The sequence below is a fragment of the Cucurbitaria berberidis genome (genome assembly GCF_010015615.1).
Source record: "Cucurbitaria berberidis CBS 394.84 unplaced genomic scaffold K460scaffold_3, whole genome shotgun sequence".
Lineage (NCBI taxonomy): Eukaryota > Fungi > Ascomycota > Dothideomycetes > Pleosporales > Cucurbitariaceae > Cucurbitaria > Cucurbitaria berberidis.
Window position 1 is genome coordinate 2702597 of NW_024468937.1, and position 20796 is coordinate 2723392.

The 20796-nt window shown below is 26.3% G+C and overlaps 3 protein-coding genes across 3 annotated transcripts; all 3 read left to right on the forward strand.

Annotated features, from left to right (window-relative positions):
* Positions 1 to 46: 46 nt before the first annotated feature.
* On the forward strand, positions 47 to 1593 carry K460DRAFT_385970 (undecaprenyl diphosphate synthase family protein-like protein). The gene is made up of 3 exons (XM_040935564.1): positions 47 to 477; positions 531 to 790; positions 836 to 1593. Exons 1-3 carry the CDS (start codon positions 256 to 258, stop codon positions 1431 to 1433), a joined length of 1080 nt encoding a protein of 359 aa, XP_040788021.1. The 5' UTR covers positions 47 to 255; the 3' UTR covers positions 1434 to 1593.
* Positions 1594 to 2086: 493 nt separating this feature from the next.
* K460DRAFT_355277 (uncharacterized protein) lies at positions 2087 to 3172 on the forward strand (the record flags this gene model as incomplete). The annotated part of the gene is made up of 2 exons (XM_040931867.1): positions 2087 to 2990; positions 3072 to 3172. The coding sequence occupies 2 exons, from the start codon at positions 2087 to 2089 to the stop codon at positions 3170 to 3172; spliced, it is 1005 nt and encodes a 334-aa protein (XP_040788022.1).
* A 509-nt stretch (positions 3173 to 3681) lies between these two features.
* K460DRAFT_285805 (glycosyltransferase family 25 protein) lies at positions 3682 to 4820 on the forward strand (the record flags this gene model as incomplete). The annotated part of the gene is made up of 3 exons (XM_040928844.1): positions 3682 to 3846; positions 3904 to 4115; positions 4178 to 4820. The coding sequence occupies 3 exons, from the start codon at positions 3682 to 3684 to the stop codon at positions 4818 to 4820; spliced, it is 1020 nt and encodes a 339-aa protein (XP_040788023.1).
* Between the last annotated feature and the right edge of the window lie 15976 nt (positions 4821 to 20796).

The window sequence follows — 20796 nt, forward strand, 5'->3', positions numbered from 1 at the left end:
GTTAGCGCATGAAGACCCCCGAGGCTTCTTGTGCTTTTCTTGGTAAGTGCGTCAGGGCTCACTGCGCCTTGGGCTGTTACGTAGCATCTTGCCATTGACCGCAATTCTTATACAGACATGTCGCTCGGTCCATGAACCTCTGTTTTATAATTACGTTCAAGCGCATTGCAGTATACAGTGCATTACACTCATTACCGCCATTTTCGCGATTCCAGTGTCCTTACATTTCCTAGACGAAGTACCTCAACACTTAACATGGGCTCCCTCCACGACTCCCGCATACACAAGTGGTTCGCGACCTCGCCTCCAGTGGCATGGACAGTCAGACAGTTACGGGAGCTCCTCATTGGGTCTCTTAAGCAGGGTCCTATCCCACAGCATGTTGCGTTCGTTATGGACGGGAACAGGCGGTTTGCGCGGAATCACCACATTGAGACTGTAGAAGGGCATAACTTGGGGTTTGAGTCGCTGGCACGAGTACGTCAAAGGCCATTCTATTATTCTTCCCGCTATGCTAACTCACTTGCTAGATATTGGAAGTCTGCTACAAGACTGGCGTCAAGGTCGTGACTATTTACGCATTCAGCATAGAGAACTTCAAGCGCTCGAAACACGAGGTCGATGCGCTGATGTCCATGGCGAAGGTCAAGCTCCAGCAATTGGCTGAGCATGGGGCTCTCCTAGATCGATACGGCGCATCTGTTCGAGTACTAGGCCAGCGTGAACTCATCAGTCCGGATGTCCTCCAAGCTGTTGACAAGGCCGTTGCAATGACTGCACACAACAAGAAGTAAGGGTTTTCATGATTCAGAAAGCGTATACTGACACCAATCAGAGCTGTACTGAACGTTTGCTTCCCCTACACATCGCGCCACGAAATCACAACCGCTGTCATGAAGACCGTCGAGACGTATTCCACCCCAATACACAACCTTCCAACACCTTCGAAACGCACATTCTCTGAGTCGCATATTGCCCAAACCATCCGGAAACAAATGCTCGAGGAGGACACGGAAAGCAGAGTTGAGCAGCCCGAGTCGCGATCGGCTTCACCCTCGCCGAAAGCAACGGCGCAGGCTGAGGATGAGCGATCCTCATCAACCTCAACAGCGATCAACCCACCCGAAAAGGACGAATCGCAAGAGCCTACGTTCCTAGACCCGGAGACAATCGGTGCTCAGACCCTGAACGACCACATGATGACAGCTGACGCCCCACCACTCGATCTGTTAGTTCGTACTTCTGGTGTTGAGCGGCTGAGCGACTTCATGCTGTGGCAGTGCCATGAGAACACTTCCATTGTGTTTCTCAAGTGTCTTTGGCCTGAATTTGATCTGTGGCAGTTCCTGCCTGTGCTGGTTGAATGGCAATGGCAGCAGAAGAAGCTGCGCGAGGAGCAACAAAGAAGTCGCGGACGGTCAAAATCAGACTGAAAATAGGCTGAGACACGGAAGTGTTGGAGGAACACAGAGTTTTCTTAGAGTAGATCAGAAGTTTGAGCGAGCATCGACGATACCCAGAACAAGCATGCCCATTCATAGCAACCAGAGATCATTTCACAGCATACTAGCGTGCATCGCATTTGAGAGATCGAAACTATCCTAAACTTTGCATCATTCGTAGCTTGGTACATGCAGCATACGAGCAGCTAATGGCAAGCGCAAGATCGTTATCTCTCGACCGTTTGCGTCTTGCTGAGCATGGGACCGATCTGCCCTGCGCTCACGTATCTAGCGTGCTGTTCACGTCATCTTACCGCCAGGGCAGCCAATTGCACAATCATGTCGCAATATAGGGCGGAAGATGCGAAGTTAGTTTTATATCCCGCGCATTCCGCTGTCGTCGAATGGATGAGTAACTGCGTCAGCGTCGAGAGGGCGAGATCTGACGTCTTGCTTATCATCTAGGGAGAGATCACATTGTGCTACTCTACGGGCTACCACACGCAACAAGCAAGATTCTAGACAAGTACTACTTCTACATCTCCATCTACATCTATTCTTCACACTGTTCCCCTTGCGAAAGACTTGTAATGCTCCCTCCTTCCCAGGTCAATCGCTGGCTCCATAGCTCATCCAACTACACAATGGACGCGCCAAACCTCTTGACCATCCCGGTTGAACTCCGCGAACTAATCTACGAATTCCTCTTCAGCGGCTACCATATTCGACATGGATTTGGACACTCCAGCGCCCCAAACAACAACGCCGAGTCGTTGAATCGCACTGCGCTTCTACTCACCTGCCGTCAAGTCCTTGCCGAGGCCTGGCGCCACCTCCCACTCAACTGTACACTCCATTTCCGAGGTACGGAAAACTTGTTGGACACACTACTCTCCGTCGATCAAAGCGTAGTAACACGCATCCGCCACATTCGAGTGCGCGCCTTTCCGTTTCCACTATACGCGTCTGGCCGTTCAGAGTACTATCCTACGTACTACGCCGCCAACGCCCTCGCCCTACTTCCCGGTCTTTGCTTGGACACGCTAGTTGTGGATGACTGCTGGCACGGTTTCGGCATGGGCGACGGCTGGCGCGATGTAACCACGTATTTTGACATCGAAGCACTCCTTCAAAGCGACGCCTGGAAAGAACTCACCTACATCACTCCATGCACGGACTTCATCGCGTCAGGCTACGATCACCGGCGCAAACGCCTAGCGCAGCCAGAGACCTGGGATGCGCTGATCCGAGAAAGGGATGGGGAAGAGTCTGGCGCGGAGGTCAAGATGTTTATCGTGCCGCATAAGCAGGATAAAGCTACTGGTGAGGACAAGACGGAAGATGGACGAATCATGCAGCCTTGGGCGGCGAAACCGGGACATGAGGTCATTGAGAACTGGCGTATTGCTGGGCCGGAACAGGATACGAAAGGCGAGGTGAGGGTAGTAGCGAGGAGAGGCCAGAGGGCTAGAGCTGTGCAACTAGGGTTGAGTGAGAAGAGGACGTGGGAGGAGTTGAAGGGTAAGGTAGGTAGCTTTGCGCCGGAAGGTATGTGACGTTTACTTTGTTGATTAAGTGGGGCCGAGCTGCACGATTTGAGGAGCAGGATATAAGGCTGACGGTACACAGATTGGAAGCCGTACCACAATGATATGGCAGATGCTATAGGGTGGATATACGGTGGCTTTGGACGACGTATGCAGCTCGCCAATTCTGCGCTGAACCTGTGAGGTTGGTTCCTACTAACAGCTGACTACATTCTTTCATTGCGCGGCCAATCTACGCGGCATAGATGCCGGACTACTCATCGCAACCTTGGTCGTGCCGTGGCTTGGGGAGGCTCTTGGTTCTCTACATCGTCTCTTAAACCGGTGTCTGGTCGCTATGTCGTATAGGGTCGGCAGATCTTCGTTTGACGTATAACACCCGCACATTTACCCTCCACGAACAACTCTATATCCCGGCGAAGTGTATACTTGGCCCAATGGGAATACTGTTTAGCCGGACTTCCTGCACTATCGTAGGACTGCACATGCTGCAACGTACATTAAGGTCCCTGGTTCCAAGGTTTTGGATTCACCATGTTGGTGATGCAATTATGCCAACTATGGATATTATTTATTACCTCATATCAAGTTTCACGCATTGGTGTTCAGAATGTAGACTTTTTCTTTTGAATCCCCCCATTTCATGCTAGGCTACGTCTCTAACAGCATGCTCATGGCCCAGACAACACAGCATGCCATCACAAAGCCATGGCCGCGTTTGTTTTCTGGTCGCCTTGTGCTCAATCACTCTCTTTCTTCTTCTTCTCAACTCTAGCATCAACGGTCGGAGCGCAGCGTGTCGACACGGACAGTATTCATGTTCTGGCCAGAATGACATAAGAAACTCAACCCTTGGTGTAAGTCCACATCATCTCCGTGTCTACAAGCAACCTCTCCTCACGTTTGTCACATAGTTTGAGAAGATCCTCGTCATAAATTTGCCTTGGCGCACCGACCGTCGCGACTCGATTACGCTCGCAGCTGCCCACACCGGCCTGTCTCTGGAATGGATCAACGGGATCAATGCATCACAGATCAATGAAAAGGCTTTTCCGTCGGGCAATCATAGGCAGATGCCGAAGGGTAATGTGGGAAGTTGGAGAGCGCATATGAATGCTCTACGATTGTGCGTAGTGAACCTTGCGTCTTGAAAATATCTAAGGAAGAACAAGTGCTGACACGTTCTAGGGTTGTGGAACGGAACCTGAGTACGGCATTAATACTGGAGGATGATGTGGACTGGGATGAAAGAGTGCGGGGGCAGTTGGCAGATTTTGGGATTGTGAGTAGAAGATTACCTGGAATGATCGCGCAATTTGATACAGGAGGTCAGGCCCATGTTCCAGCTACGGAGAATCCGTCTCATGCGGATCCAGTCTTAGATGCCATCGAGCTCGCAAAACGCTCTACGGCCCGCTTACCTATCTCCAATGAGCCAGCATCTTCAGACCCCTACGGCCGTGACTGGGACATCATTTGGTTAGGACATTGTGGCACCTCCCTTCCACCGCACCAGGTCTCCTCTCCAACATCGCTGCCCCAAGTCGCCGACCGCTTCATGCTGTCGCACGATCCAACAGTGCCCAATTCTTCAGATCTGAGGCCCTCACACCTGGCGCCGCTAGACTCGATTTCCTCCATCTACCCACCTCACACACGAATATACCACCGCTCCTACCGTACCCTCTGCACGCTCGCATACGCCGTAACGCAGGGCGGCGCCCGGAAGATCCTCTATGAACACGGCATGCGCAATCTAGACAAAGGGTATGATTTTGCCCTGAGTGAGTGGTGTGATGGTCAGACCAAGAACATGGGGGAAAGGTGTTAGTTTGGATTCCCAACACATGATTCATCATGTGCCCAACAAGCTAGTCCCTACATAAACTAGCTTACTTTAATTTTATTCCCTTCTGTATATAAATATAGCTTCCCCTTATATATAAACTATTATTAATATAATTATTTTTTTTTAATTTTATAAATTATAAACTTTTTTGCGCACTTGCGCGCAGTTTAGCTATAATAAATTATATTTTTTCTGCGCTACTATTGCGCGACTATATTAGTTACTTTTTAATTATAAAATTAATTTTAAAATTATAATATTTATATTAACTTACTTAAGTTGCTTAATTACTATATTACTTAAAAATTACTGCGTTTATTTAACTTACTAAAGCACTATTATATTAAGTATAGTATAATATTAAATATATTTTTATTTATAGTTAATACTAAGCAGGCGCTTAGTAAAAATTTTATTAAATTAACTAGTTTTAATAATTTTTATAAATAAAAGTATATTTTTAAGAAAGTTGCTGCTTAATAAAGCTTATTTAACTACTATAATAGCTTTATAGTTTAGCATTTTAAGCTTATTAAATTTATTTTTCTGCGCACTAAAACTGCATCTAAAGCTATAATATTATTTTTTAAAAGTTAATACTTTTTTTTTAGCATTATTACTTTGCTTAGTAATAATAATAATACTACCTAATTTAAGTATAAAGCTAAGCTTAAAATTTATAAGCTTAAGCTTTAATTTTATAATAAGTATTGTAAAAAGTTATTTACTACTTTTTATTTTTTTAAAAATACTATAAAAGACTATATTTAGGACAAATTTAATAATAAATAAAAAAAAAAGCTTTATATAGCCTAGGCTAATATTACTAAAATATACTAAACTTTAAATTTAGTTATTATTTACTGCACTAAAGCAAAGCTAAATGCTTTTATACTTATAAATTTTTCTGCTATTTGCTTATTCCTTGCTAATTTTAAATACTATTATAAAAATATTAATACTGCTAAAAGCTTTTTTACTTATACTATTCTAATTTATAAAATTAATAAAATTTTTTTTTTATAATAGTACTATACTTTTATTAAGATTTAGGACTTTTTTTACTTTAAAAAAAAAATTATTATTTAAAAAATATAAATAAACTATTAAAATTTTATTACTAAGTATGCTAATAATTACAAAAATGCCTAAAATGCTACTAAAAATAAATTTAATAATACTACTACTAATATTTATACTAATAGCAATAGCAAGAGCAATAGCAATAGAAAAGGTAAAAATAATAATAATAATAATAATAAAAATAGTAACTGCAATACAAGCAACAGCCCTATATACAGTTACTATAATTATACTAGCTATACTATTAAAATTTATTACTATATTAGTAAGCCTAACACCTTTAAGTGCACTAAATATAATAAATTTAAATATATTAAAACTACCTATTACAAAAAGTAATAAAATACTAAAAATACTAAAAATACTAAAAATATAAGTAAAAATTATAATTTTAATTTTACTATTATTAATAATTTTTATTTTAAACGCATGATCGCAATAGCAACTAATAATTTTAATTTTAATTTTTTTTATATTTTAAATTTTAAATATATATATTTTACTTTTAACTATTCTTTTATATTTAATATATAATAAAACTATAGATATAGGCTAGAAATAGGTGCAAGAAAGGCTATTACAAATAGCAATAGCTAAAATATATAAAATTTAAATAAAATTAATAAATTATTTATATAAATTATATATATAGTTTTAATACTACTAATTTTTTTTAATTATTAAATTTATAATAGTAGTACTTTTTATTATATTACTAATAATTTTTTTTTTTTTTCTAAGCTTAAGCCCTGCAGAGAAACTATTAAAAGATATAAATAAAAATCCTAATTTAATATTATTAGTATAAGCAATATTAAGTTTATTATTACTAATATAAATAGCAAATTTATTATTTTTAAATTATATAATATATAATATGCTTTTTAGGCATGCTATAACCTGCTGTCCCTATTATTTTTTATATAATTAAATTTTATTACTATAATTACAGGCGCTGCTATAAAAATATACAGAAAAAATATTAAAGTAAAATTTATATATGCTCTGCTTTACTTTTAAATAAATATTTATATATTTTAGTTTTAGCGCTTATTTGCGCTTCCTGTTACTACTGCTACTATTAATTTTAATAATTTAATTTAGTTAGAATATTGCTATTTTAGTTATTTAAGCTTTAATAGCATGTAAATACTACTTAAAGTAAGTAAAAAATTTAAAGTTATAAATATATAAATTAAAGCTAAAATTAAAAATATTTATTTTATTTATTATACTATTTGCGCACTTTACAAGATTTCTTACAATTTAGCCTGCTATTATTATAAAAAGTTTAAGCAACTTATTACTATAAATATATAAAAACTATACTTTATTCTAGGCCTAAAAAGTAAAAAGTATATATTATTTTTTATTAATAATACTACTTAATTTACTTAGGTTATTCTGTTTATTACTAAAAATAAAATTATAAAACTTTTTACTACGCTTATTATTTACATATTTATAAAATATAGCAAACTTATTATTTGCATGCAATGCAATAATAAGTTTTTATAATACTTTATTTAGGCCTTTTATAATAGTAAAAGTATTACTATTAAATTTAGTATTTTATATACCTACTATATAGTTAGCGCAATTAAATACTTTTATTAAATTATATACTGTAGTATAGTAAGTTAGCACGTAATAGATATCCTTAGCAGCAAGGCTGTATTGTAGTTTAGATAAGTAGAAAAAAAAAAAAGCACTAATACTAGCTTGCAATAAAATACTAGAAATATAAATTATATATTTTACTAATTATAAATTAATATCTGCTTTTTCTATTTAAATGCGCATTGTAGTATGCTATATTTTTAATAATTTAACTAAAAGGCGCACAACAATTTATTAGTAAAATAAAAAAAAAAAAAAAATTTATAAAAAAATTAAAAAATTTTAAAGCAAGAAAACTTTAGCGCAAAATTATTAGTACTTAAAATTAAATAAAATTAAGTATTAAGCTAATTCTAAAAACTTATTAAAATAGTAGCTAAAGTAGTTACTTTTTATTTAAAGGCTTTTTGTGCAGTAAAAGCAAAGCAAGTTTTTATAAAAAGCTTATAGTAACTTGCTTATAATTATACTTTAAAAAAAAATTTAAAAAGCATCTTTTACAAAACTAATTTTTAAATAAGTATTAATTAATACTTTTAGCTAAAGCAGCTTATTATTTAAAGTAGTAATTAGCGCATAGTATAAAAAAAATACTTTACTTAAGTAAGAAATAAAAAATACTACTATTATAAAAATTTAAAGCAGTTTTATTTAAAAAGCTATTAGCAATTATTTTAATTTACTTAAGTATTTTGCGCAAAGCTAAAATTACAATTACAATCTATATTTAAAAAATAAAATAATAAAATTTATTTTATTACTAATATATTATTAAAACCCCTAATAATTTAAGGCAAGTTAATTATTTAAAGCAAATAATATAATTAGTACTAATATTCTATTGCATTTTTTGCAGGAAATAAGTTTTAAGTATAAAAGCTAATTTAAATTTACTAATATAAATACGCTAAAGTTTAAAAGGCATAATATTATAAAATTTTTAAAAAAATATAATTTTAAAGCTAATTAGGTATTATAAAGCAAGAGTACTTAGAAAATGCAGCTTTTATATTTTTATAAAATTTAATATAAAGTATTTATCTAAAAGCTTCTAAGTTATAAAAATAAAAAAAAAAGCTAAGCTAAATACTAGTAAAAGTTGCAGAATTTTTATACAGGCTAAAATAAAAGCTAAAAAAAAAGCACTTAAGCTTTTATTAAAAATTATATAAGTAAAGTTTAGAAGCGCTAGCCTATAATTAAAATTATTAAATACTATTAGAACTTTATTATGTACTTCTTAGCAGCTTAGCTCTAAAAATAAGTTATAAAAATTAAAAAAAGCTATTTTTTCTTTTAAAAACTAGCCTAAAAAAATATAAATAAAGTAATGCACTATATGCAGAAAAAAAATTATTTTTAATTTAAAAATATATTAATTTTTAAAATTAAAAAAATTTATAAGTTTGTTTAGGAGTACTAAAAGTAAAAAAAAAAACTAAATACTTTTACTACTAATTACAGCGCAGTAAGCAGAATACTAGCCTAAAAAAATATAAAAATTCTAAAAAAATTAATACTTCTAATTAAAGTAGCTTTAAAAGCTACTATATTAGGCGTTTTTTATTTACTTACACCTGCAAAGCTAATTAAAATAAAAGTTAATTCTGCTATAGCTAATTTTATTTAAAGCTTTAAAAAGCTAATATTTATTATAAATAAGTTTAACTTCTTTGCAAATAATAATTTAAATATAAAAAAAATATTAGTATTAAGCAAAAATTATATAAAAGCTTATAAGCAGCTAGTACTTAAACTATAATAAAAATTATAAAAGCTTTTTAAAAAAAATAATAAAAGCTTTTAGTTTATTTACTTACTTACAGTTAATCCTTAAGCTAGAATTGTAATAATAGGAAGCAGAAAGTAAACTATAATAAAGTATTACTACTATAAAAAAAAAAATATATAATAGCAAATTGCCCTAATTTAAAATTACTAAAAAAAAATTAGTAGTTTTATACTAAATTTAAAAAAATACTAGGTAGCTAGGTTTAGGCCAAATACTATTTTAAACTTTATTTAACTAATATATAAAGTATTTTTTTAAGTAAAAAGTTTATTTTAAAAGCTTTTAATAGCAAAATATTATAGTAAGTACTATAGTTGCTAAAAAACTAATTTTAGGTTACTAATAAGCAGCTAAAAAGGCCTATTAAATTTATTTTTTTAAGCTAGTTTAAAGCTAATAGAAAAGCAATTAAAATTACTTGCTTTTTAGCTAGTAGAAAAAGCTATAATATTAAAGCAGATAATAATAAAAATATGCTAGCTTAGCAGATAATAGCACTTTAAAAAGCTATAATATTTCTAGAAATAGTATTGCAAACTAAAAAAGTATATAATACTAAGCTTAATTTATACACAGTAAAAATAAAAAATAAAAAAATTTAAAAAACTATAGCAGAGTAGTATTAGAAGAACAATTAGGTTACTAAAAAAAAACTTATAGTAGTTATAGCTCTAAAAATAAAAAGCAATAAGCTATATAACTAAATTTTCCTATTAATTAAAAAAAATTTAGAAGATAAGCTTTTCTAATATAGGCCTATTATAGAAGTACTTAAAGTACAGATAAAAAATACTTAAATAAATTTATTATAAAAACGCTTTAAAGCAAATATAACTTTACTAGCTATAAAAAATAGTTAGAGTGCAACTATAAGCTTAGAAACTTTTCTGCTACCTATAATAAAAATATAAAAAAAATTATAGTAAATTTAAATACTAATTACTAAAAATTTAGTAATTATAGCGCGGAACACGTTTCTAAACGTAATAGCCTAAATAATACTTAATTAAAAAGTAAAAAAACTTTAATAAGTAGATTTACTAGCTACTTTAGCTATAATAGTAGCTATTAGTAAAGCTATTAAAGATTTGCAAAAACCTATTATTAAATTTTAAATTTTTAAGTATAGTTTAAAAGAAACTATAAATATTAAAAAAAAAAAGTTAATAAGAAAGAGTTTTTAGAAAATATTTAACTAAAAATTAAGCTTAAGAAAGACTTTTACAATTAAAAGTAAAAAAAAATTTAAAAAAGTAATTACTAAAAAAATACTTAAACAGCTATGCTTAAAGCTTAGTTATAAATAGCAAAAGCAATTAAAAAGTATTAAAAAAGTAAATAAAATTTATAACTTTTAAAATTATAAAGTAAAAAATAAAAAAGATAAATATATTAAAAAGCAGTTGTAGCTACTATCTAACTTTTAATTAAAAATTAAAAGCTAATACTATAAGCTATTAATTAAAAGTCAGCTTCCTACATATTAAATATTTTTATATAAAAGCATAAATTAAGCCTTAATTAATACAGGCTTATAGCTAAATATAATAAAACTATCTACTGCAAGAGCTTTTAATATGTATATTACTAAATTTAACTAAAAAAAACTACTAATTAAGCTTTAGCAAAAAATAATTACTATAAATAAAAATATAGATTTTTTTATTAGTACTGCATATAAAATACTAATTATAGTTAGTAAAGTACTAATTTTAACGCATTTTTAGGTAGTGCAAAAGTTAAAAAAAGCAATTCTACTTAGTACTTTTTAGTATTTAACTGCCTAGCTTTAAATTTACTTTAATATTTTTAGCCGCACTATATATTATATTAAGTCCTTTAATAGGCAAAAAGAAATTTTATTTATAAAGTGCAATCTAGCTTTAATAGCTAATTTAATTATAATTAACAAAAAAAGAAAAAAGTAAAAAATATACCTACTAAAAAAATATACTTAATAAAAAATTGCCTAAAAATCTAAGTTTAAAAGTATTAAGATTTCTTTAAAATTAAAAATATTAATAAAAAATATAAAAAAATAAAAAAAGATTTTTAAAAGTCTTTTAAAAAGCTAAAAAGTTAAAAATAGCACTAATTAAAAAGTAAAAAAAGTTTAAAAGAAGTAAATACTTTATACAAAAAAGTAAGTAATAAAGTTTAGCTTATTAATATACTCTAACTAGATTAGCTAATAAAGCTTAGAAAAGAAAATTAGAAAAAAAAAGCTATTATATAATATATTAAAAAAGTATTATTAAAAGGCCTAGACTTAAGTTTATATAATTATATTTTTAAAAAAAAGACAGTAAGCTTCCTGCAAGGGCATTAGTTAATAGCTAAATAGCTAGTAAAAATAAATATAAAAAAAAACTTACTGCTAAATAAAATTTAACTACTTTAAAGTCTAATATTTTAGCAAAAAGATGCGCTAGCTTAAAACTTTAAAAATATATTAATAATATATTAAAATATTTAGCTATTATATAAAATTTAAACTATACTTTATAAAGCGTAGCAGGTAAAAAGCTTTTAGTGCCTTAAAAAGCTTAAACTAATTATTATTAATATAATAAAAATAAAGCTAAACTAAAAAATACTTAAGCGCAGCAATAGCTAGTATAAAAATTTATATTTTCTAGTACTTAAAGTTAAGAATCCTACTAAAGCAATAAACTTTTAATTAATTAATAATACCTAGCAATATAATACTATTACTAAAAGAAATGCGTACATTCTATTTTCTGCTAATAAATTTTTAAAAAAATTTGCTAAAAAGGCAATATATTTATACTTTAACTTATTTTTAGAATATAACTAGATTAAATTATATTTAGCTAGCTAAAATATTATAGCATTCTAGACTTTAATTAAGTTTATAAAGCAGTACACTTTACTATAAAAAGCTATAAATTTAATTGCTATATTTATTCGCACTATTATAAAAATTTTTAAAAACTACTTCCTAAATATAGTGCCTTTTATTAATAATATAAAAGTAGCTAGCCTAAAGTTAAAGTATAATAATAAAAAAGTATTAAATAAAATTTATTAATTTATTTTTAAGTATGCACAGTAAGTAAACTAAATACTTATTAATATAGTTTAAGCTAAAGCGACAGTATTAGCTATAAAATTTTAGTAAAAAGTATTAAAAATAATTATAGTTAAATATAAAATAGACTAGCAAAGTTAATATCTTAGTAATAATAAAGTTTTAAAAATACTAAACTAGCCTAAATGCTAAATAGTAAAAGAAGTTTAATAGTTTGTTAAAATTGCAGTATATTATTAGCAGTAAATTTTTTATTTTTTTTTAAAAGCTAAGCCGCTTTTTAAGTTACTTTAAAAAAACGCTAAATAGAGCTAGAAAAAAAGCTAATAAAAGGCAATATAGTTAATTAAAAGCATAATTACTTAGCTTTCTGCGCTAGTAGCAATAAACTATAAAAAAAAAGTAATATACTTTAAAGTAAATATTTTAAATATTAGTAGAAAAGCGCACTTAAAGCAAGTTAGAGCTAATAAATAGTAATACTTAATTAAATTTAATAGTACTTTATAATTAGAAGCAGAATTTTAATAGTATTTAATAAAGCTAAAGTGCAAAGCTTTAGTTTAAGTGCTAAAAGCATTTTAGTTCTATCTATATAGCTACTAATTTATTATTAAAATAAATACAAAAGTCCTAATTGCTTAATTAAACTAATCTTTATTAGACTTTTCTAGCTTTGTAATAAACTAATAGCTTGCAATAATTTTTTAGTAGAATTTTAATATTATTTACGTACTAGGCAAGAAAAATATTATTTTTAATATATTTTTAAAGTATTTTTAACTAAAAAACTAAAAGCCCTTTTTAAAAAATAAAAATAACTTAAAGCTTTTTATTAATTAAATTTTAAAAAGGTATAAAAAAGTTTATATAGCTAAAAGCTTAATTAAACTATAATACTTAGTTAAGGAGTACAATAAAAACTTAAAAAAAATAGCAGTTTTTTTTTAAATATTAGAACGCCTAACTTGTATATAAAGCAAAATACTTTAAATTTAAACTAAAAAAGTAATTTACTTTTTTATTTAAAAAAGGTACTTATTTAGAAAGGCTACTAAAGCAATACTAGTATAAAAAGTACTTAATAAGCCTAAAACGCAAGTAGCGCTAATTTAAGAAATATATAAGTAACTAAAATATAAAAGTATTTAAACTATATTTAGAGCAATTAACTAGTAATACTAGTAAAAAAGAATGTATTAGCAAGTAGCGAAGCAATTCAGCCTTTGTAAAAAATATTAATTAATTAAAAAAGTTAAAAAAAAAGTAGAGCTTAATATAATATACTTTTAAGTATTATAGATATAGTAAACTATTAATATTATATTTATATTAAAAGTTAAAAAAAAAACTTACTTATTAATTGCCTGTAAATACTTTTTAGAATAGTTTAAAGCTTGTGCGGTTTATACTACAAATTTAAAAATTATAATTTAATTTATTTTTAAAAAAATCTGCTATAAGTAGAGAGTATTATAAAAGTTTTTTATTAATAAAAGTACTAAAAATAAGTTAGTAATTAAAGCGCTTGCTACTTTTTTTAAAATTTACTGCATATAAGCTTCTGCGTATAATTTAAAAGCTTAAAGCCTTATTAAAAAAAAATATTAAAGCTATATTTATGCTTTAGCAAAGCTAACTAGTTTTTAAATAAATAATTTAGCAGTAGTTACCTAGGCTAAGCGTATATTATTATAATATTTTTTTAAATATTTTCTTGTGTAATTAGTTTTTAGCTAGAACTTTATACTTTTAATAAAACTTATAGTACCTACTTAGCAGAGTCTGCTATAGTTAGTAATAGAAAGTTATACTAATTTGCTTGCAGTTTAAGCTACTTAGCTATAATTTTAATAAAAAAATTTAAAAAAAATAGTTAATTATATAAAAAAGCTTTATAGAAAAGTAATTAAAAATTAAAATAAAAAAAAAAAAGTGCTAATTGCTTTGCAAAAAGGCAAGTTAGTATTAATTTAAAATATAATAAAAGCTATTAATAAAAGCTTAAATTAAAAGCTTACTAAAAAGTAGCTAGGATTTTACTAAATAAGTACTATAAACCTAGATAAAAGCTATTATTAGCTTAAAAATCTAAATAGAGTAATATTTGCAAGCACTACTTAAGCTAATAAGCTAAAAAAATTTAAAAAAATACTAAAAATGCTTAAAGCTAAAATTTTAGCAGGAAGACTAAAATTATATTTAAAAACTAAAAAATTTCAGATAGTAATACTAATTTTAAGTACTTTATAGGCACTTAAAAAACTACTACTACTAATACTTCTTATTATAAATACTAAAACTTTATTATTTAAAAATAACAAGCTTTTGCTAAAGGGCTATATTCTAATAAGTTTATATATTTTAAATTAAAAGTCTAATAATGCGCCTTAAAAAGCTATTAATAAAATTTTATAAAATAATATTTTTAGAATAATAAAGAAAAAAAAAGCAATTGTAAATACTAAAAATAAGTTAAAGTAAAATTACGCAAGTAGAAAAAAAAAGTTAAAAAAATTATAAAAAAATTAAAAAAAAAAAAAAAAAAAAAAAAAATTTATTAGTAGGCTATTAAAGAAAATAAAAGCTTTAAGTGCTAGCAGTATATCTAAAAACTAATTTTTAAAATTTTTTAAATAGGCAGCTTAATCTATGCTAACTGCCTATTATTATTTAATCTACTTATATTTGCTAGGCCTAAAAAATACTACTAACTTAAAAATTAAAAATATTATTATAGCTTTTGCCCTTACTGCTGCCGCCTTAAAAAGTATTTAAACTGCTAAACTAAACAAGAAAAAAAGTTAGGCTATAAAAGCTACGCAGGCTACGTAAATTATTTAAATTTATAAATACTAAGCTTATAGTACAATTATAAGCTTAAAAACTTTATAAACTAAAAAAGCTAAAATACTTAAAATAACTTTAGCTATAAGTAGTAGTAATTTTTACAAAAGTAAGAGCAGTACTAATAGCATTTATAGAAAAGCAATTTAGTATTAAAAGTTAGCAAAAAAAATTTTTAAGTAAAAATTAGAAATTTACTATAAAAGCTATAATAAATAATATTGCTATTAAAAGCATATTTATTACAGGTTCTATAATTAAAAAAGTAGCTTTAATAGTAAAATTGCGTATAGCTATTAAAAGTATAGCTAGCCCTAGTACTTAAGTAATAAGTATAATAATTATTAGCAAGGTAGACTTAGTTGCTAGCAACTATTTATTAAATAATTAGTAAAATTAGCAAAAAACTATTAGTATAAAAAAGAAAGCATATTTTACTTGCTTTAATATTAAAATTATAGTATTTATAAGTAGTACTTATTCTAAAAAACTGCTAAATATTTAAAATAGCGCTAGTAAAGCAAATAAACGCTAGAAACAAGTAGCTTTTAATATCATCTTAATAAACTATAAAAAGTTAAAAGTAAAAGCTAAAATTAATATTTTAAGCTACTAGCTATTAAAAAAAATAAGCTAGTGCGCAAATAAAGTTAAAAATTACTTATTACTACTTTTAGCTTTTTACTACGCAAAATAAGCTTATAACTAAGTATTAATATAAAAAAACTTATACTACTTAAAAAAATAGTTTTTAGCTAAGCGTAAGTTATAAGTTTAAAAAAAGTTTTTTTTATTACTACTATTAGCAAAGTAATAGCTGCAAGGATAAAAAAGCTAATAATTATTACTATTATTATTACTACTGCTATTTTTACTAAAAGCACTTATTGCAGTGCTGCCTAAAGCATAATGTAGTGTAGTAAGTTAGCATATAATAGATATCCTTGGCAGCAAGGCTGTATTGTAGTTTAAATAAGTAAAAAAAAAGAAAAGCACCGATACCAGCTTACAATAAAATACTAGAAAATATAAATTGCACGTCCTACTAACTACAGGTTAACGCCTGCCTCTTCTATTCAAATGCGCATCGTAGTATGCCACAATAATTAACAGTAGCTATAGTAAAGTAGTAAATTGTTAAAAAAAGCTTAGGGAATAAAAAAATAAAAAAAAAAATAATTAAAAAAAAAAAAGTAGTTTATATATATTTTCTTCTAAAAAAGTATTAGGCCTAAGCTTTTACTATACTACTATTATATTAAAGCTGCCTTTACTTTAAAGCTAGCAAGTAATATTTAATACTAAAGCAGTAAATAATATTATAGTAAATAAAAGCCTAGCATTTTACAAATAGCTATTTATAATTGCAGCTATTAGTTTAGTAGTAAAGTGTATATAAAAAAAGCTTAATACTTAAGCAGCGCATTAGGCGATAGGCAAATAAGAAAAAAAAAAAAAGTAAAATAGCAAATAATACTTAATACTATAATATTTAGTATTAAGGGGGGGTATTAAAGCTTAAAAAAAAATATTAAAGCTTAAAAAGACTAAGCTTATAATTAAGAAAAAAAATATAGTATAATAAGTTAGTACGTAATAAATATTTTTAGCAGTAAAGCTATATTATAGTTTAAATAAGTAAAGAAAAAAAAAAGCACTAATACTAGCTTGCAATAAAATACTAAAAATATAAATTGTATATTCTACTAACTATAAGTTAACGCCTGCCTTTTCTATTTGAATGCGCATTGTAGTATGCCACAATACAAATATTTTTTAGCTATAATTAAAAACTTTGCGCCTTTTTTTAATATAATTAAATTTATTATTAATTATACTAAAGAAATACTGCGTAGTGCTACTTTACTAAAAAGCCTTTAAACATATACTATTTAAGAAGCTATTAATAAGAAAAACTAAGCTTTTATAAAAGCGCTATAAAATAAAAAAACTTTTTATAAAACTTTTTATAGCAAAAAGCCTAATTTTAGTAAAAATAATATATAAAAAGTATAAATTTATATTACTATACTTTTTAAACTTTACATTACTATTACTACTTAATAAAAATTTTATTTTTTATAAAATTATATTGTATATTTTTTATACATAAATAGCAAAAACATTTGCTAAATTTAGTATTTTAATATTAAATAAGTTAAACATATTTTTATAGCTCGCATTAATAATACAACTAGTATAAATAATATTTATTTTTATAGTTAGCATATTAATAACTATATACTATAAAAGCCTGTTTAAGTACTAAATACAGCACTTAACTTAGATAGCAACAATAATAGCAATAGCAATAATAAAGCTATATTTACTTTTAATAACTATTTTTTTGCACTATCTACTTTTATAAATAAATTTTTTAATAATAAAAACTTTGCAGAGCAAGTATAAAAAATAATATATATATATAATTTTACGCATATTACTTAAACTAGCTATTGCTACTAGCAATACTAAAATTGTTTTCTAGATAAACTAGACTTATTACTAGTATATATACTAGCACTATTAATATAGTTTTAAAAAATAGCGCGCAAATAATATTTAAATATACTTCTTTTTATTTTTATTATTATTTTACTTTACTTTTATACGCCTGATTACTAATAGGCAACCTAATTTTAAATAAAAAAAAAGTAACTGCTAAGTATAAGCTTATACTTTAAACCTATTTAAGTTATAAAATTTTATTTTTTAAATAGATAAATAGACTTTTTCTAAATTCTAAGAATATACACTTTTAAAAATTATTCTATAGACTAATTACTTTATAATATTATATCTAACCTGTAACTAATTATATAATATTTTAATAATACTGCGTAGTTATTAAATATACTTATATAAATATATATAATTATTAACTTTACTAATAAAGATAATAGCACCTTCCTAGATAAAAATGCAACTATTAATTTTACTAATAAAAGCAATAAAAATAGTTTATTTAGCTTTTTTAATAACAGCAATAATGCTCTGCTTAAAAATGTTATCCCTAACTTATAGCTTTAGTTTAGTAATAGCAATATTGCTATAGCTAGCTATAAACTACCTATTAATTCTATGCTTTAAAAAATATTTCTAAAACTATAATAATTTTTAGATAAGGATAGTTATAGCTTAGTAAATAGTAGTAATAATAAAAAATATAATTTATTTAAACTACTTAAAATTACTAAGCTTATTAATAATATTTATACTTACTATTTTAAATAATAAAAGAAATGCTTAACCTTAGGTAATAATATAAAATACAATTTATATATTAAAAAAATTATTAAGTGCATTCTATTTATAATAGAAAAACAGCAGTATATTTAAAATTTTTATAAATAATGCAAAAGAATTGCGAAGGCTTTAATATACATAAAATCTTTATATAACTATTATATTATAATTAATAAATATTTAAACTATATATTAGTGCAAATACACATGCAGCAAATACTACTTAAAAAATAATAATACGCTATATATTAAAACTATTTAAAGCAAAACTGTATAAATATATAAATACTTAAACTATTATAATACAATAGTTAATATTTATGCAATATATATATTATAAATAGTAATATATACATAGCTTTTGCTAATAAAAATAATAATTTTTGCAATAACTATGCTTATAAAAAATATAAGTATAATTAAGCTATTTTCTACTTATATTATATAAGTAATAGCATTTTTTATAAATGCTATAGTAATAATAATACTATATAGACAGCTTATTACTCTAATAAAGATTTTAATTACTTTAAACTTAGTATTTGTGCATTTTATAAAGCTTTTAAATAAAACTGCATAGAAAATTATTTATATTTATAATATATAATAATAAAATATTTATATGCGTATGCATCTGCAAAGACTTGTATAATAAAAATAAAAAATAATATTTTTATTGCTAAAAAAAAAGCTGCATATACAGTTTATAAAGAACCTAATAGCTATAGCTATAGTTATATAATATTTATTATTACTTATAATCTAGAATACAAGGGGCATAAAATTAAATTTAAAATATTTACAAAAAGCAGTATTTTTATAAAACTCTATAATATTAATAATAACAACGCATTTAATAAAGATATCTTTAATAAAAACTTCTTTTAAGCTAACTAATTTACTTTTTCTGTATATAATTTTAGATAAGCCCTAAATATAAGCATTATTATTAATAACTGCCTAAATAGTAATTTTATAAATTTATTAGTTATAAATAGTAATATGCTGCTTAATAAAAACTTTTAAAATTTATATAATTAGCTTGCTTTTGCAGCTATTACAGTATTTTTTATTTATATACTATATAATTATAAAAAAGTTATAATAATACCTAAGGCAGGCGCATAGCGCAATATAATAATAAAAAAACTTAATTTACTTTTTAAAAAAAGCGTCTATAAAGTAGTTTTTTTATTTAAAAGTAAAAAAATTATTTTTACTAAAATAGTTTATAAAGTTAAGCTTATATTAATTAGCAGGATTACTAAGTTTAAAGTATATTTTATTATTTGCAGTTTTTAACAACGCTTTAGTATTAATTATATAAAAACTTTCTTTTTTATAGTTTATTTTATATTAATATGCATGCTACTTGCTATTTGCACACTATTTAAATAAATAAGTATATAAATTAATATTACTATTGCTTTTTTTAATACTATACTTTAAAAAACAGTTTACTGCATACTGCTACTTTTAATTATACTACTTTTTAGCTATATATAGCTATTGCTTAAATTTTTTTATAAGCTTATATAAGCGCTTCGCATATAGTATAAAATACTTACTATAAAATTTATGCAAATAAGCTTTTATATTTTACTTTATAATAGCTGCGTTTATATATATACTACGCAAAAGCTAATTATTTTAATTTATATTAATAATATTTGTATTTATGCTTTGTACTAGAATAACATTAATATATTTAAAAGTAAATTTTCTAATGCTTTTACTATTATATTAAAAAACTTTAATACTTTATATTTAAAAATGCATATTAAATAAAGTATAAATATAATAAAAATTTACTAAGCTAAATATATTTAGCAATTTTTTAATTGCTATAATTTTAATAATATAGCTGTTATTAAAACTCTATATAATTATTGCGTTAAGTTAAAGCAAAATAATAATAATATTACTACTTTTATTTTTAAAAAAAAATATTTTTAAAAATTTAGTTTTTTTAATTATTTACTAGTTATAACGCGCATTAACTTAGCTTATGCTGCTTTGTTCTATAAATGCTTTAATAGTAATTTAATATAGTATTATATAAATATAATAATTAAAATATATGCTTATATATGTAGTACTTGCAAAATTAGCATTATATATAAAAAGTAAAAACTTTAATTTTTAAATTATATTAACGCTAATTAGGCTAGATGTTTTAATTTTTAACGCTCTACTACTAGCTACATATTTATTTTTACTAAAAAATTTATTTTATAATTATTTATTATATAAAAAGTTGTGGCCTAGTTTATATATAAAGCAGAATATATAGCTTTTAGTAAAGCTATAAAAAAAGC

Excerpts from the sequence above, each read along its gene's own strand:
- K460DRAFT_385970 (XM_040935564.1), top strand. The coding sequence starts at position 256 with ATGGGCTCCCTCCACGACTCCCGCATACACAAGTGGTTCGCGACCTCG. Across the intron at positions 478-530 it reads GGTTTGAGTCGCTGGCACGA|ATATTGGAAGTCTGCTACAA; the intron begins GTACGTCAAAGG and ends CTCACTTGCTAG. Across the intron at positions 791-835 it reads ATGACTGCACACAACAAGAA|AGCTGTACTGAACGTTTGCT; the intron begins GTAAGGGTTTTC and ends GACACCAATCAG.